This window comes from Anabrus simplex, chromosome 9, assembly GCF_040414725.1.
Source record: "Anabrus simplex isolate iqAnaSimp1 chromosome 9, ASM4041472v1, whole genome shotgun sequence".
Taxonomy (NCBI): Eukaryota; Metazoa; Arthropoda; class Insecta; order Orthoptera; family Tettigoniidae; genus Anabrus; species Anabrus simplex.
The window spans coordinates 40767959-40784517 of NC_090273.1; the positions used below are offsets into that span (position 1 = coordinate 40767959).

At 41.7% G+C, this 16559-nt stretch overlaps 1 protein-coding gene across 1 annotated transcript in view; it reads left to right on the plus strand.

Annotated features, from left to right (window-relative positions):
* LOC136880846 (fat-like cadherin-related tumor suppressor homolog) overlaps positions 1–16559 on the plus strand; it is a 372162-nt gene that overhangs the window by 56466 nt on the left and 299137 nt on the right. Inside the window, exon 2 of the mRNA XM_068229137.1 lies at positions 3317–3423. Coding sequence (XP_068085238.1) covers positions 3317–3423 — 107 coding nt within the window. The remainder of the gene's footprint in view (positions 1–3316; positions 3424–16559) is intronic.

The following is a 16559-nucleotide window of genomic DNA, read 5'->3' on the forward strand; positions in this document are numbered from 1 at the left end:
ATCCCAGCACAGTTCGGTGGTATTTGAATGTACTTACATACGCCAGCCTCGTGTCGGTAGATTTACTGGCAAGTAAAAGAACTCCTGCGGAACAAAATTCTGGCACCTCGACGTCACCGAAAACCGTAAAGGTAGTTAGTGGGACGTAAAGCAAAATAACATTATTATTATTATTATTATTATTATTATTATTATTATTATTATTATTATTATTATTACTGAATATGGCCATAAATTACAGTCTTCTCCTTCAAATAGTGTCTGTTATTTTGTCACAATGAGCCTCCGTGGCTCAGGCGGTAGCGCGCCGGCCTATCACCGCTGAGTTCCGTGGTTCAAATCCGGTCACTCCATGTGAGATTTGTGCTGGACAAAGCGGAGGCGGGACAGGTTTTTCTCCAGGTACTCCAGATTTTCCTGTCATAATTCATTCCAGAAACACTCTCCAATAACATTTCATTTCATCTGTCATTCGTTAATCATTGTCCCAGAGGAGTGCGACAGGCTTCGGCAGCTGGCACAATTCCTATCCTCGCCGCTAGATTCATTCCATTCCTGACGCGGGCGAATGACTGGAAACAGGCTGTGGATTTTCATTTTCTCACATTGCTGATATAATTCAGGAGAACTTCTCTGCATCTACACTCCTACGCATACGGGGACAAAGATGTTCCTAAGTATTTTCCTGTCTCGTTTTTTTAAAAAATTTTGTTAGTGATCTTTCTTCAGTGGTCAAGTTTTCTGAAGCGTATAATGCTTCATGCTTAATTACAGTGTTTTAGTGTTTATTTTAGCATTATTATTATTATTATTATTATTATTATTATTATTATTATTATTATTATTATTATTCAATTGTAAAGAGATGTAGTTATGTTTTTTCGACACTTTGGTTAAATATACATGACACTACAACTTGATTAGATCGACTAAAGAAGATTCCTATTACAGATCCTTTATTATCCTATCCGATACTCGTTTTTAGACCTGTTTTATTGCCCGAGTACTAATTACTCGTACGCTAATCAATTAGTAACTCTATACAGTCTTAGGGAGACGTAATTTACGCCAGGTAGTGTCCGCTGAACAGGTCTTGGTCACGTAGGAAAATGATACCACATGACCCTTAGCACCGGAGGCAAGTAACTAAGCCACTCACAGCGCGCGAGTCCTGCTAGAGGGTGTGTAGCCTCGTCACCAGACACTCTATCGATCTCATCCTCGGCCAACCCTCCTCCCTCTCATTTCCTGTATCCTATCTATTTCGAGATCTCTTGGCCCGAGAGTTTGATGACGGCGGTCGGCGCTCGTGGTGTTCTTCTCCTCGCCACCTGTAGTGATCTTAATCATGACATCGCTATCCAAAGAGACACGGAATCTGTCACATCAATGATGGATGTCCTTCATTTGAAGTCACTACAAAGCCATGCGGATCCCGATGTGGACAGGAAGTTTACTTCACCCATTTGCTAGATGACATGATTTGTTTCTAACACACAGGGTGATCATAAATTAATGTCCACGTGAAACATCTTTCACATTGGGTTTAGGGCTTTAAGGCGTAAAGCTACACTGGGCAGTGGCATGTGCAATGCTCCTTCCTCCAGCTCTATCTGTCAAAACGCTTCTTTTAATATTACGGGTATAGAAATAAATAGTAACGGTGTAAACGAGAGGACGTGTAAGCCACTGGTAAGACTCCATTCAAAAGAAAGTAATTAAATTCGTTTGTGAAAAAATGTGTGTGTCATAATCATGTGTCAAATCTTTACCGGGACCAAAAAGTGCAATAATCTCGCAGTGAGCGAAGTGTTGGGAACACAGTAAGTAACTAAAATGTTATTAATAACAAGTCCCGCTCTGATCCCGCGAGAGCTGCAACTCCGCGCCCGTATTGAACGATTGTCATGTTTTATTAACGAGCTACTTATTCTTCTTCTTGGTCTTCTGCTTTTCCCACGTCTGTGAGGTCTCTGGTGCAAACTATGATGCACGTACGGATTTTGCCCTGTTTTACGGTTGCATGCCCTTCCTGACGCCAACCCTGTGTGGAGGAATACAATCCCTATTGTGTGTTTCTGTGGCGGTTGCTATTGTAATGTCTTGTATGAATGTGAAGAGGGAAGAGTTGAGACAAACACCCATCCCCGAGCCAGAAGAATTAATCGGACGCGAATAAAATGTCCGACCCGCCCAGGAATTGAACTCGGGACCCTCTGAACCGAAGACCTCAACGCTGGTTATTCAGCCAAGGATTCGGGCAACGAGATACTTTCTTAATCCGTTTTATTTACCCTCCAGGGTTGGTTTTTCCCTCGGACTTGGCGAGGGATCCCACCTCGACAGCCCCAAGGTCAGTGTTCTTGAGCCTGAGACATTTGGTCGGGGATACAGCTGCGGAGGAGGACCAGTGCCTAGCCCAGGTGGCCGCACTTGCTGTATTGAACAGGGGTCATGTGGGAGATGGGGAAGATTGGAAGGGAGAGGGAAGAAGAGGGAAGGAATCTTGGCCTTAAGTTAGGTATCGTCCCTGTATTTGCGTGATGAAGAAGTGGAAAACCACTTTGAGGATGGCTGAGGTGGGAATCGAACCACTCTACTCAGTAGACCTCCCGAGGCTGAGTGTACTCCGTCCCAGTCATCGTACCATCACGTTTCAAATTTCGTGGCGTAGCCGGGAATCGAACACGATTTAAATTAAATTAAGTTAAATTTATTTATTTAATGCCCTAAGTTTGGGTTGGTTAGCGCAGTGGCTGCTGGCTCTCTACCCGGAAGACTGTGCTTCGAATCCCGGTCGATACAGGGGTGAAAATTGTAAGGAAGAGCATCGGGTCTTAAATCCTCGGCCAGAAGAGCAGCAACAGAAAATGAGCCTTTGTGGCTCCAGAGAACCCAGAATTACTTGGGTTTCGAGAGAGTTGGCTGCGTTGTTTGGGTCACGTAACTGTGAACTTGCATTGAGGATATGAAGGTTCAAACCCCGCTGTCGGCAGTCCTGAAAATGGTTTTACGTGGTCCAGTTTCACATCATGTAAATGTTGGGGCTATACCTTCATTAAGGCCAAGTTCGCTCTCTTCCCAGTCCTAGACATATCCTACCCCATCATCGCCATAAGACGTAAAACCTATAGCAAAATAAAGTGTGAATAGAAATATTTTCATTTGATATGGTTTCTTAAACTTTTGACCGGTACTATACTGCCGTATCCTTGCTTAGAAGGAACGCAGCATGTTTCATTTATTGTACAGCAAAACCAAGCGAAGGACTGTGTAATTCAATGTCTAATGGCTGTTGTGTTTCTGTTTGTTGCAGGCAATATACGCACGTTGGTACCACTGGACCTGGAGAGCAAGCGTCACTACTGGCTGACGGTATTCGCTCAGGACCACGGAGTAGTTCCCCTGCACGCCCAGCTGGAGGTGAGTCTACCTGGTAGCTGCGTAATATCAAGGTCCATCGATTGCATCTGGACTGACCCTGCGTACTCCACATCACTCTCTCTCACACACATATTCCAATTTTCACTCGCGCTTCAGCAGGTGAGGGTCCTCAAATACGTCAGCGCAGTGCCTTTAGATTTACTGGCAAGAAAAAGAACTTCAACGGGACAAAATTCCGGCAGCATGGCGTCCCCGAAAACCGTAAGAGTAGTTGGTGGGAGTAAAATCAATCTGGAGCGAGTTGGCCGTGCGGTTAGGATCGCGGAGCTGTGAGCTTGCATTCGAGAGATAATGGGTTTGAACCCCAATGTCGGCAGCCCTGAAGATGGGTTTCCGTGGTTTCGCATTTTCACACCAGGCAAATGCTGGGGCTGTACCTCAAGTAAGGTCACGGCCGCTTCCTTCCCACGCCAAGCCCTTTCTTCTCCCATCGTCGCCATAAGACCTATCTGTGTTGGTGCGACGTAAGGCAAAATTGTAAAGACAAAATTGGCGGTAGGCTGTCACTATTGTCACGGCTGCAGGTTTTTGAGCCTTTCTTGGACTTGGTTATTAGAAACGAAAGAAAATAGTATGTGGATAATACATTGTATTCAGTAGAATGTGGTACATGTCCGCCTCTGTGGTGTAGTTGTTAGTGTGATTAGCTGCCACCCCCGGGGGCCCGGGTTCGATTCCCGGCTCTGCCACGTAATTTGAAAAGTGGTACGAGGGTTGGAACGGGGTCCACTCAGCCTCGGGAGGTCAACTGAGTAGAGTTGGGTTCAGTTGCCACCTCAGCCATCCTGGAAGTGGTTTTCCGTGGTTTCCCACTTCTCCTCCAGGCAAATGCCGGGATGGTACCTAACTTAAGGCCACGGCCGCTTATTTCCCTTTTATTTGTATATCCCTTCGAATCTGCCCATCCCCCAGCAAGGCCCCTGTTCAGGATAACATATGAGGCCGCCGGGGTGAGGCACTGGTCCTTCTCTCCAATTGTATCCCCGACCAAGGGTCTGAAGCTCCAGGACACTGCCCTTGTGGTGGTAGAGGTGGGATCCCTCGTTAAGTTCGCGGAAAGAAGAGAACCCTGAAGTTCAATGGATTAAGAAAGAAAGAAAGAAAGAAAGAAAGAAAGAAAGAAAGAAAGAAAGAATTACTGCTTGAATTGGTGAATTGAATGATTTTATGATTAACGAATGATGAATTAACACTCTTCTCACCCATTTACGGGTAGCCATCAAGTGGAGAGAGAGAGAGAGAGAGAGAGAGAGAGAGAGAGGGAGAGAGAGAGAGCATTCATTAATGAATGAGTGATTGAATGAATCAATAAACTGAATGAATGCTCTCAGCCTACCGCTGCATAACCAAGCAGATGAGGAGAGAACCTTCCATTCTGGATTACTGACCGATTGATTGAGTGGATGAATTAATTAATTCATTAATTAATTGACTGACTGAATTCCTGCGTGCATGAAGAATAAAAGACTGGAGGAGAGAGCTTCTCATTAATTTTTATGCATTTAGTAAAATCTGGCTACCTCTGCCGGGTTCGAACCCCCATCTTGGGGTGCAGAGGCAGACATTACCACTGATCTGCAGAGGGAGCTATAGATTGAACACAAGTACAAATGAACGTTCTATTGCTCGCTTTGCCAGTTCAGGACATTAAGGTTTAGCAGGACCGCCGGTCTGACAGTTTTATTCAATCAAGCGCGTATAATGTGATGACCGCGGCTGTATAAAAGAAATGTCCCATTGAAACTCTCGGGCCCGGTCTAATTCATTTTCCCAGTTAAATTGCCCATCCTTAATTCCTCTTGCGGCCACTGCTAGAATTAATAGCGCGAGCAGTGCTCGTAATCTTCTTCCTCCTCCGTTCCTCTGTCTCCAGGCACCGTTAAATTCCGATCGCTTACTTAACAAATTTATAGCAGAACCCTTGTCGTTGTGGGCGATCCCACAATAATCAACTGTCTCTCTGTGGAGAACAGGTAGTTTTGTATAAGAAACTTCATGCGTGGCAATTCCTCGCATCTCAAGCCGGTGCTAATGCAAAAGGGAGAGGGAAATCAAGCTCTTCTAAAAGCCTTGAGGTTTTGTTAAACATGGTGTTCCAAAAATACACGGCAGAATTACAGGATTTGATTCCTTACATGTAGTCCAAGTGAAAGTTTTTTACTAAAATGGGTCCAAAAATTCGTAAGTTCTAAGGTATCATACTACACGTCATCCTGATCAATGAATAGGTAGAAATCGATCATCTGCTTGGCCTCCACGCTCACTTGATGTAAACTCGTTGCACTTTTTTGTGTAGGGGTGTTTAAAGTTGTTAGTGTACGTGACTGCCGTGGAGATGAAGTAACATTTCATGGAAGAATTGTCCAGGCTTCTAAAACGATACGTATGACATGGTGCTCTTGAGCCTGCTCGGAAGAGAGTCTGATGACGAGCAGCTTATAATATGACAGGTGGTGGATATTTCGAACACTTCTTGTGAGGTACTTAACAGAGCGAATCATTTCAGGAAATTTGAATTAATTTGTAATAAATATCTCCCCAGTTCATTATACCTGAGAGTATGATACCTTTCAATGGGAGGTCACGATATCCGCATCACCGATTTTGTTCAAACTTTGTAGGTTGGTAGTACTACATCACAGAAACGCACTGGCAAAGTACTGGCGCGCATCTCTCAAACGTTTTCGAAAAAAGCTATTTTGAAAATGTCGAAAAAGTTAAGAGGGGTTTAGCATGCCAGGTACCATCAACGAGACACTGTCGCACGACGGTCGAGTGGTAAAGATACTCCACTTAATTTATGAAGGTGGTGAGTTCGAGTGGGCTGTGATTGAGTATTAAAGGTGTTAACTTTTTAAATAATAATAATAATAATAATAATAATAATAATAATAATAATAATAATAATAATAATAATGGAGTAGTACTTTGTTTTAGGTCCCACCAAACATCTTGAACGTACCGGTATGAGGCTGGCGTATTCGGACACCTTCTTTTACCACTGAGTTAGGGTCGATTTCGTCACCTTGGGCTCAGAAGGGCAGGGCTACTATGCCTAAACAACTCTGTCGGGCTGTAAACAGAGAAAACAAAACTTCTGTCCTTGAGTAGATATTCATCCATATTTCTGGTTGGTGAGGAATGGATATACTGTAGTTGACACATTGCACGTACATCTATCCCATGCACATTCGTATTAAATGTCATGAATTGTTTAGTTTTGGACAAGAATATGTCTTATGACTGGAGGCCATCCGAAAATCTGTGAAAAACGACAAAATGTGTGATGGAAGCGAAGTCACATTAGTCGTTACCGTAGGCCTTGGCCGCCAAAGATGCTGCGGCCCTGGATTTGTATAAATAGAGTGTGTTGTAATACAAAGTGTACCGTCAGTGACATCACTTTAGTCGTTACCGCAGGCCTTGGTTGCCAAAGATGCTGCTTGCTTGTTGTTTTAAGCTTGTTGTTTTAAGGGGCTTAACATCGAAGGTCATCGGCCCCAAAGATGCTGCGTCAGTGGATTTCTATACATAAAGTGTACCGTGAGTGACGTCACATTAGTCGTTACCGCAGGCCGTGGTCACCAAAGATGCTCTGAGAAAAACCTACAACCTGTTTTCCAGTCATGACCGGGTCAGGGATGTAATGAACGAAACATATAGGGGCTGTTATTACAATGGGGTCGCCACTCCCAAGGTGATTTATTAATGAGTGATAAATGCTATTAAAGGTTAATGGAGAGTGTTGGTGGAATGAAAGATGACAGGGAAAACCGGAGTACCCGGAGAAAAACCTGTCCCGGCTCCGCTTTGTCCAGCACAAATCTCACATGGAGTGACCGGGATTTGAACCACGGTATCCAGCGGTGAGAGGCCGACGCGCTACCGTCTGTGCAATGCTCTGAGAAATGATGGAAATAAATCGTTCACTATCTATACTTGAGTTTCATTTATTGAAAGACGTATTCGTGTTCATTAGCTTTTCGCCGAGGGAAATGTTCAAAGCGTGCTGTATGTTATATATAAAGAACCGAATTTGTATGCAGTAACAGGTTAGATTGCAAACTAATTTGGTTAGTAGGAAGTGTCGGCCACCCGCTCTTCCATAACGTCGGTTAAGGCGCTGGCCTTCTAACCCCAACTTGGCAGGTTCGATCCTGGCTCAGTCCGGTGGTATTTGCAGGTGCTCAAATACGACAGCCTCGTGTCGGTAGATTTAGTGGCACGTAAAAGAACTCCTGCGGGACTAAATTCCGTCACCTCGGCGTCTCCGAAGACCGTAAAATTTGTTAGTGGGATGTAAAGCAAATCATAATAATAATAATAATAATAATGTTATTTGTTTTACGTCCCACTAACTATTTTTTAAGGTCTTCGGAGACGCCGAGGTGCCGGAATTTAGTCCCGCAGGAGTTCTTTTTCGTGCCAGTAAATCTACCGACACGGGGCTGTCGTATTTGAATACATTCAAATACCACCTGACTGAGCCACGATCGAACCTGCCAAGTTGGGGGTTAGAAGGCCAGCGCCTTAACCGTCTGAGCCACTCAGCCCGGCGTAAAGCAAATAACATTATTATAATTACTCATCCATAATGTAGCAATAGTAACATAAATTATAGGGGTTCTGATGGGCCGTACCCCGTAGCATAATCGTTGCGAAGGTAGTCTGTAATTGTTACTCGCTTCAGGAAGTTTGCATTCTAACCTACTAACGCATAAAAATCCGGACTGCAGTCGAGTGGATACTCAACAACGGTGGCAGTTTGTTACAGATAAACACCCCTCTTCTTAATGAGAGCACTCTGCTGACAGTCTGATCCTACACCGTATGCATTGCTCTGGGTAATCCTGTGAGTGTTCTACTACGATCTCAGCCCACTTTTTGTTCCAGGCCGGCCTCCCTGTTCTCAGTAAAGCACTCTGCTGACTCTGGCCCTATACCACTAACAACTTATATATATTGCTCTTGTCAACATCACTCTGTTTAGTGAGAACACACTGATGGCACTCTGATCCCGTACCGTTAACATTTTTCTGTGCTTCGCTGCTCAACTCGGAAGATGCTCATTATTATGCCGTGAACATTCTGTGTATCGTTCCTTTCATATATCGGTTGATCTTCATTTCTAGGTAGTGGTCATCCAGTATGTTGCGCAGTGCATGCTCATCTTTGTATGTATGTTTAGTCATGAGCCCGAAGGCTGGTTGGATCCTCAACAGTTCCGCCATGAGCTGTCATAGATGGCCTAGGCATCACTGAAGAGGCGTAGTAGGGAAATGAGGAGTGAGGTAGTTTCCCGTTGCTTTCCTCACCGAGCCGGAAGGTGCTATTACATGTCAGTCTGCCAAGCCCACTGAAATGCATGCACCAACCGACCCTATGAGCAACAATTTCACACCATTCATAGTAGGGACTGGCTGCGTAAGGAATGGCATTACTAGCATCGCTCATACCTCATTCACTTTCATATTGTCAAAGCCAAGGATAAGACAGACAGGTCAATGAAAGTAACAAAATTGCTCTAGCCCATACCAGAAGACTTAGTGCAGTGTAAACACTAGGTCCTCCCAGCAAAGGCTCATCTTTATGGCCCAGATTTTTAGGCTGTAAAAGGTTAGAATGTAAACTAAGGCCCTCTTCACACAGAGCTACTCAAAAGAAACTGTTGTAGCCTGGTTGCTAAGGAACCGCGCGACTAGGCTACCCACGTTGCCCGTTTACTACAGACGAACTACGCCGTTTCGGGTTGTGGCACGTGATATAGTCGTGAATGGATGAGAAGCACACCAGAATAGAAAAAATCTACCATATAGCGTATCAGGTAATATCATTCATAAAAATGAATCGCTGCATAATGCTATTGGCATGTAGTGATGCAGATGTTGAAAATATTTTTAGCAGACAAAGTAGGGGCCCATTACTATTAAAAAAACGTAAAATTAAGCAATGTCCTCAATTGTGCCCGATAGTTGAAGGTCTAAAGGGCCCGGAAAGGTTTCAAATTGTGAATCTTGGACAGCTCTAACAAGAAAAAAAAAACAAATTTTGAAAATCACTTCCGGCCTGATATTCAAATCCTAGCCAAATAAGTTATTTACATAAATCTTTCTGTATTGTGTTCCTTGATTCAATATATTCAGGCATTTTTTATTTTTTGAAAAATGTCCCCACCGAATGTAGTTATAAGGGCATAAGTGGAACTCTGCATTGACTCACATTAGCACTTGTAGTGGTAGAAGAAGGCAAACTGCTAATCTAATGACCGGATATCGATGATAAAGAAAAATTGTAACTTTTAGGAATAAATAAAGAATATATCCTCACACCTTATTCATTAACAATACCAGGCCAGCACCAGCCATAATGTTTTCTGGTATTCGAACTCTTTCCGGATATTTACGGTTTTTATTCGCTACGGAGCCCGTTCCGCGTCATTTTGGCATGAAGTTTTGCATTGCAGACTTTACTGGAGGTTTTGCCAAAACACTTCCAGTCTTAAACTCTTGTCCACGAATTTTGCTCACATAAAACTCGACAATGAACACGCGCTCTTTTATCGTGAGCAGAGCATACAGGAGATGCACACGCGCCGATATATGACAGCAACCGAGTGATGCATCGAAATCCCGGATTCCAGCATTTTCTGTTATAGGCAGTTCTCCTCTTCATTAACAAGGGTCAATTCCACTTCAGTCTTGTAAATATTTTCCCGGCCAGTTTTATTTTACCCAACCATTACTTCGAAATCTTGACTGGTGTAGAAGATTCTGAATAGGAAAAGAACTGGAATGCCTTGACCCAAGGCTACATTCAAAAGTTGGCGTTATACACAGAATATCGACTGTGACTGTGGTGCAGTGGTCCAAACTGCCCTGTGTAAACCCAACTTGAAGTCTTCATTACAGTCAGTGATATAGCTATTGTGGCTTCTTCATCCTGGACCGCTTTCAACATTTGTCGATAATTTGATACGATGATCATTATCATCATCATCATCGTCACCACCACCAACACAACCACTTATTTCCAGCCAAGAGAAATAGGTGTAATGATAGAGAACAAAAAAGAATGTGAGATTTTTATTTACCTTCCTGTGAGTTTTAACTTCTTCCGTTTCCTTACTTTAATTCTCAAATTTCTTTAACAATTCCTTGCACATATTTATATCATGCAGCTCTTTGGAATAGTTCTTAACAGATGTGTTTCAAACGTTTCCACGCATTATAAACTGATTTTCAAGGCCTGTTGCATTCTGAAAAATCTATGTATTAATTTACAAAAAAAACCGCCATTTCCAGTTCGTCCGCTCGTTCTACTGGACCGATTTGCTTCATTTCTGTTTTATTCTCTCCGGAATTACCTGCCGGTGAATCATCAGGCATTGATAGGTCTATAAGTTCAATTAATTTTGACTAATTCTCTCACTCCAATAATTGCAGGCGAAGGCTTGCCTTATTCCGTAATGCATTCTGTACTTACCGGGTTGCACACAATTAAGGAGCAAAATCTTTACGTGAAGATATCGGTGAAGTTAAACGACTAAAAATCACGGCGACTGTTGGTAAACCTGCAATTTCAACCAAACGTTTATACACATATGACTTAATACTATCTGGAGAGAAATACTGTGGGGTAATAACTGAAAATACAGACAAGTAAGCTGATCGTAAAATATGGCGTATGCATGAAATGCTGAAATATCAGGAGAACATAGCGATCGATCACATTTTCGCGCTAATTCAGTGTCGTTAGGTTGACAAGGCTACGGAAACCGATGGGGCTCCCTTCTCTCCTCCCAGACTCGTAAAAGGAAATTTCACATAAAGTTTCGCGTATAGCACATCGCTCTTGTCAGCCCAGTGAATGCTCAGTATTATAACATGTACATCCTGTATACATCGCTCTTGTCAGCCCAGTGAATGCTCAGTATTATAACATGTACACGCTCTATACATCGCTTTTGTCAGCTCAGTGAATGCTCACTATTATAACATGTACATCCTGTATACATCGCTCTTGTCAGCTCAGTGAATGCTCACTATTATAACATGTACATCCTGTATACATCGCTCTTGTCAGCTCAGTGAATGCTCACTATTATAACATGTACATCCTGTATACATCGCTCTTGTCAGCCCAGTGAATGCTCAGTATTATAACATGTACATCCTGTATACATCGCTCTTGTCAGCCCAGTGAATGCTCACTATTATAACATGTACATCCTGTATACATCGCTCTTGTCAGCTCAGTGAATGCTCACTATTATAACATGTACATCCTGTATACATCGCTCTTGTCAGCTCAGTGAATGCTCACTATTATAACATGTACATCCTGTATACATCGCTCTTGTCAGCTCAGTGAATGCTCACTATTATAACATGTACATCCTGTATACATCGCTCTTGTCAGCCCAGTGAATGCTCAGTATTATAACATGTACACGCTGTATATATCGCTCTTGTCAGCTCAGTGAATGCTCACTATTATAACATGTACATCCTGTATACATCGCTCTTGTCAGCCCAGTGAATGCTCAGTATTATAACATGTACACGCTCTATACATCGCTTTTGTCAGCTCAGTGAATGCTCACTATTATAACATGTACACGCTCTATACATCGCTTTTGTCAGCTCAGTGAATGCTCACTATTATAACATGTACACGCTGTATACATTGCTCTTGTCAGCCCAGTGAATGCTCACTATTATAACATGTACATCCTGTATATATCGCTCTTGTCAGCTCAGTGAATGCTCACTATTATAACATGTACATCCTGTATACATCGCTCTTGTCAGCTCAGTGAATGCTCAGTATTATAACATGTACACGCTGTATACATTGCTCTTGTCACCTCAGTGAATGCTCACTATTATAACATGTACACGCTGTATACATTGCTCTTGTCAGCTCAGTGAATGCTCACTATTATAACATGTACATCCTGTATACATCGCTCTTGTCAGCTCAGTGAATGCTCAGTATTATAACATGTACATCCTGTATACATCGCTCTTGTCAGCTCAGTGAATGCTCACTATTATAACATGTACATCCTGTATATATCGCTCTTGTCAGCTCAGTGAATGCTCACTATTATAACATGTACATCCTGTATACATCGCTCTTGTCACCTCAGTGAATGCTCAGTATTATAACATGTACATCCTGTATACATCGCTCTTGTCAGCTCAGTGAATGCTCAGTATTATAACATGTACACGCTGTATACATTGCTCTTGTCACCTCAGTGAATGCTCACTATTATAACATGTACACGCTGTATACATTGCTCTTGTCAGCTCAGTGAATGCTCAGTATTATAACATGTACATCCTGTATACATCGCTCTTGTCAGCCCAGTGAATGCTCAGTATTATAACATGTACACGCTCTATACATCGCTTTTGTCAGCTCAGTGAATGCTCACTATTATAACATGTACATCCTGTATACATCGCTCTTGTCAGCTCAGTGAATGCTCAGTATTATAACATGTACACGCTGTATACATTGCTCTTGTCACCTCAGTGAATGCTCACTATTATAACATGTACACGCTGTATACATTGCTCTTGTCAGCTCAGTGAATGCTCAGTATTATAACATGTACATCCTGTATACATCGCTCTTGTCAGCCCAGTGAATGCTCAGTATTATAACATGTACACGCTCTATACATCGCTTTTGTCAGCTCAGTGAATGCTCACTATTATAACATGTACATCCTGTATATATCGCTCTTGTCAGCTCAGTGAATGCTCACTATTATAACATGTACATCCTGTATACATCGCTCTTGTCACCTCAGTGAATGCTCACTATTATAACATGTACACGCTGTATACATTGCTCTTGTCAGCTCAGTGAATGCTCACTATTATAACATGTACATCCTGTATATATCGCTCTTGTCAGCTCAGTGAATGCTCACTATTATAACATGTACATCCTGTATACATCGCTCTTGTCAGCTCAGTGAATGCTCAGTATTATAACATGTACACGCTGTATACATTGCTCTTGTCACCTCAGTGAATGCTCACTATTATAACATGTACACTCTATATACATTGCTCTTGTCAGCTCAGTGAATGCTCAGTATTATAACATGTACACGCTGTATACATTGCTCTTGTCAGCTCAGTGAATGCTCAGTATTATAACATGTACACGCTGTATACATTGCTCTTGTCACTTTAGTGAATGCTCACTATTATAACATGTACACGCTGTATACATTGCTCTTGTCAGCTCAGTAAATGCTCACTATTATAACATGTACACGCTGTATACATTGCTCTTGTCACTTTAGTGAATGCTCACTATTATAACATGTACATCCTGTATACATCGCTCTTGTCAGCTCAGTGAATGCTCACTATTATAACATGTACATTCTGAATACATTTCACTTGTCAGCTCAGTGAATGCTCACTATTATAACATGTACATTCTGTATACATTGCACTTGTCACCTCAGTAAATGCTCAGTATTATAACATGTACACGCTGTATACATTGCTCTTGTCAGCCAAGTGAATGCTCACTATTATAACATGTACACGCTGTATGCATTGCACTTGTCACCTCAGTAAATGCTCACTATTATAACATGTACACGCTGTATACATTGCTCTTGTCAGCCAAGTGAATGCTCAGTATTATAACATGCACACGCTGTATACATTGCACTTGTCACCTCAGTAAATGCTCAGTATTATAACATGTACACGCTGTATACATTGCTCTTGTCAGCCCAGTGAATGCTCACTATTATAACATGTACACGCTGTATGCATTGCACTTGTCAGCTCAGTAAATGCTCACTATTATAACATGTACACTCTATATACATTGCTCTTGTCAGCCCAGTGAATGCTCAGTATTATAACATGTACACGCTGTATACATTTCACTTGTCAGCTCAGTGAATGCTCACTATTATAACATGTACATTCTGTATACATTGCACTTGTCACCTCAGTAAATGCTCACTATTATAACATGTACACGCTGTATACATTGCTCTTGTCAGCCAAGTGAATGCTCAGTATTATAACATGCACACGCTGTATACATTGCACTTGTCACCTCAGTAAATGCTCAGTATTATAACATGTACACGCTGTATACATTGCTCTTGTCAGCTCAGTGAATGCTCACTATTATAACATGTACACGCTGTATACATTGCTCTTGTCAGCCAAGTGAATGCTCAGTATTATAACATGCACACGCTGTATACATTGCTCTTGTCAGCTCAGTGAATGCTCACTATTATAACATGTACACGCTGTATACATTGCTCTTGTCAGCCAAGTGAATGCTCAGTATTATAACATGCACACGCTGTATACATTGCTCTTGTCAGCTCAGTGAATGCTCACTATTATAACATGTACATTCTGTATACATTGCACTTGTCACCTCAGTGAATGCTCACTATTATAACATGTACACGCTGTATGCATTGCACTTGTCAGCTCAGTAAATGCTCACTATTATAACATGTACATTCTGAATACATTTCACTTGTCAGCTCAGTGAATGCTCACTATTATAACATGTACATTCTGTATACATTGCACTTGTCACCTCAGTAAATGCTCACTATTATAACATGTACACGCTGTATACATTGCTCTTGTCAGCTCAGTGAATGCTCACTATTATAACATGTACATTCTGTATACATTGCACTTGTCACCTCAGTAAATGCTCACTATTATAACATGTACACGCTGTATACATTGCTCTTGTCAGCTCAGTGAATGCTCACTATTATAACATGTACACGCTGTATACATTGCTCTTGTCAGCTCAGTGAATGCTCACTATTATAACATGTACATTCTGTATACATTGCACTTGTCACCTCAGTAAATGCTCACTATTATAACATGTACATTCTGAATACATTTCACTTGTCAGCTCAGTGAATGCTCACTATTATAACATGTACATTCTGTATACATTGCACTTGTCACCTCAGTAAATGCTCACTATTATAACATGTACACGCTGTATACATTGCTCTTGTCAGCTCAGTGAATGCTCAGTATTATAACATGTACATTCTGTATACATTGCACTTGTCACCTCAGTAAATGCTCACTATTATAACATGTACACGCTGTATACATTGCTCTTGTCAGCTCAGTGAATGCTCACTATTATAACATGTACATTCTGAATACATTTCACTTGTCAGCTCAGTGAATGCTCACTATTATAACATGTACATTCTGTATACATTGCACTTGTCACCTCAGTAAATGCTCACTATTATAACATGTACACGCTGTATACATTGCTCTTGTCAGCCAAGTGAATGCTCAGTATTATAACATGCACACGCTGTATACATTGCTCTTGTCAGCTCAGTGAATGCTCACTATTATAACATGCACACTCTGTATGCATTGCTCTTGTCAGCTCAGTGAATGCTCACTATTATAACATGTACACTCTATATACATTGCTCTTGTCAGCTCAGTGAATGCTCACTATTATAACATGTACACGCTGTATACATTGCTCTTGTCACCTCAGTGAATGCTCACTATTATAACATGTACACGCTGTATACATTGCTCTTGTCAGCTCAGTGAATGCTCAGTATTATAACATGTACATCCTGTATACATCGCTCTTGTCAGCCCAGTGAATGCTCAGTATTATAACATGTACACGCTCTATACATCGCTTTTGTCAGCTCAGTGAATGCTCACTATTATAACATGTACATCCTGTATACATCGCTCTTGTCAGCTCAGTGAATGCTCAGTATTATAACATGTACACGCTGTATACATTGCTCTTGTCACCTCAGTGAATGCTCACTATTATAACATGTACACTCTATATACATTGCTCTTGTCAGCTCAGTGAATGCTCAGTATTATAACATGTACACGCTGTATACATTGCTCTTGTCAGCTCAGTGAATGCTCACTATTATAACATGTACACGCTGTATACATTGCTCTTGTCAGCTCAGTGAATGCTCACTATTATAACATGTACATTCTGAATACATTTCACTTGTCAGCTCAGTGAATGCTCACTATTATAACATGTACATTCTGTATACATTGCAC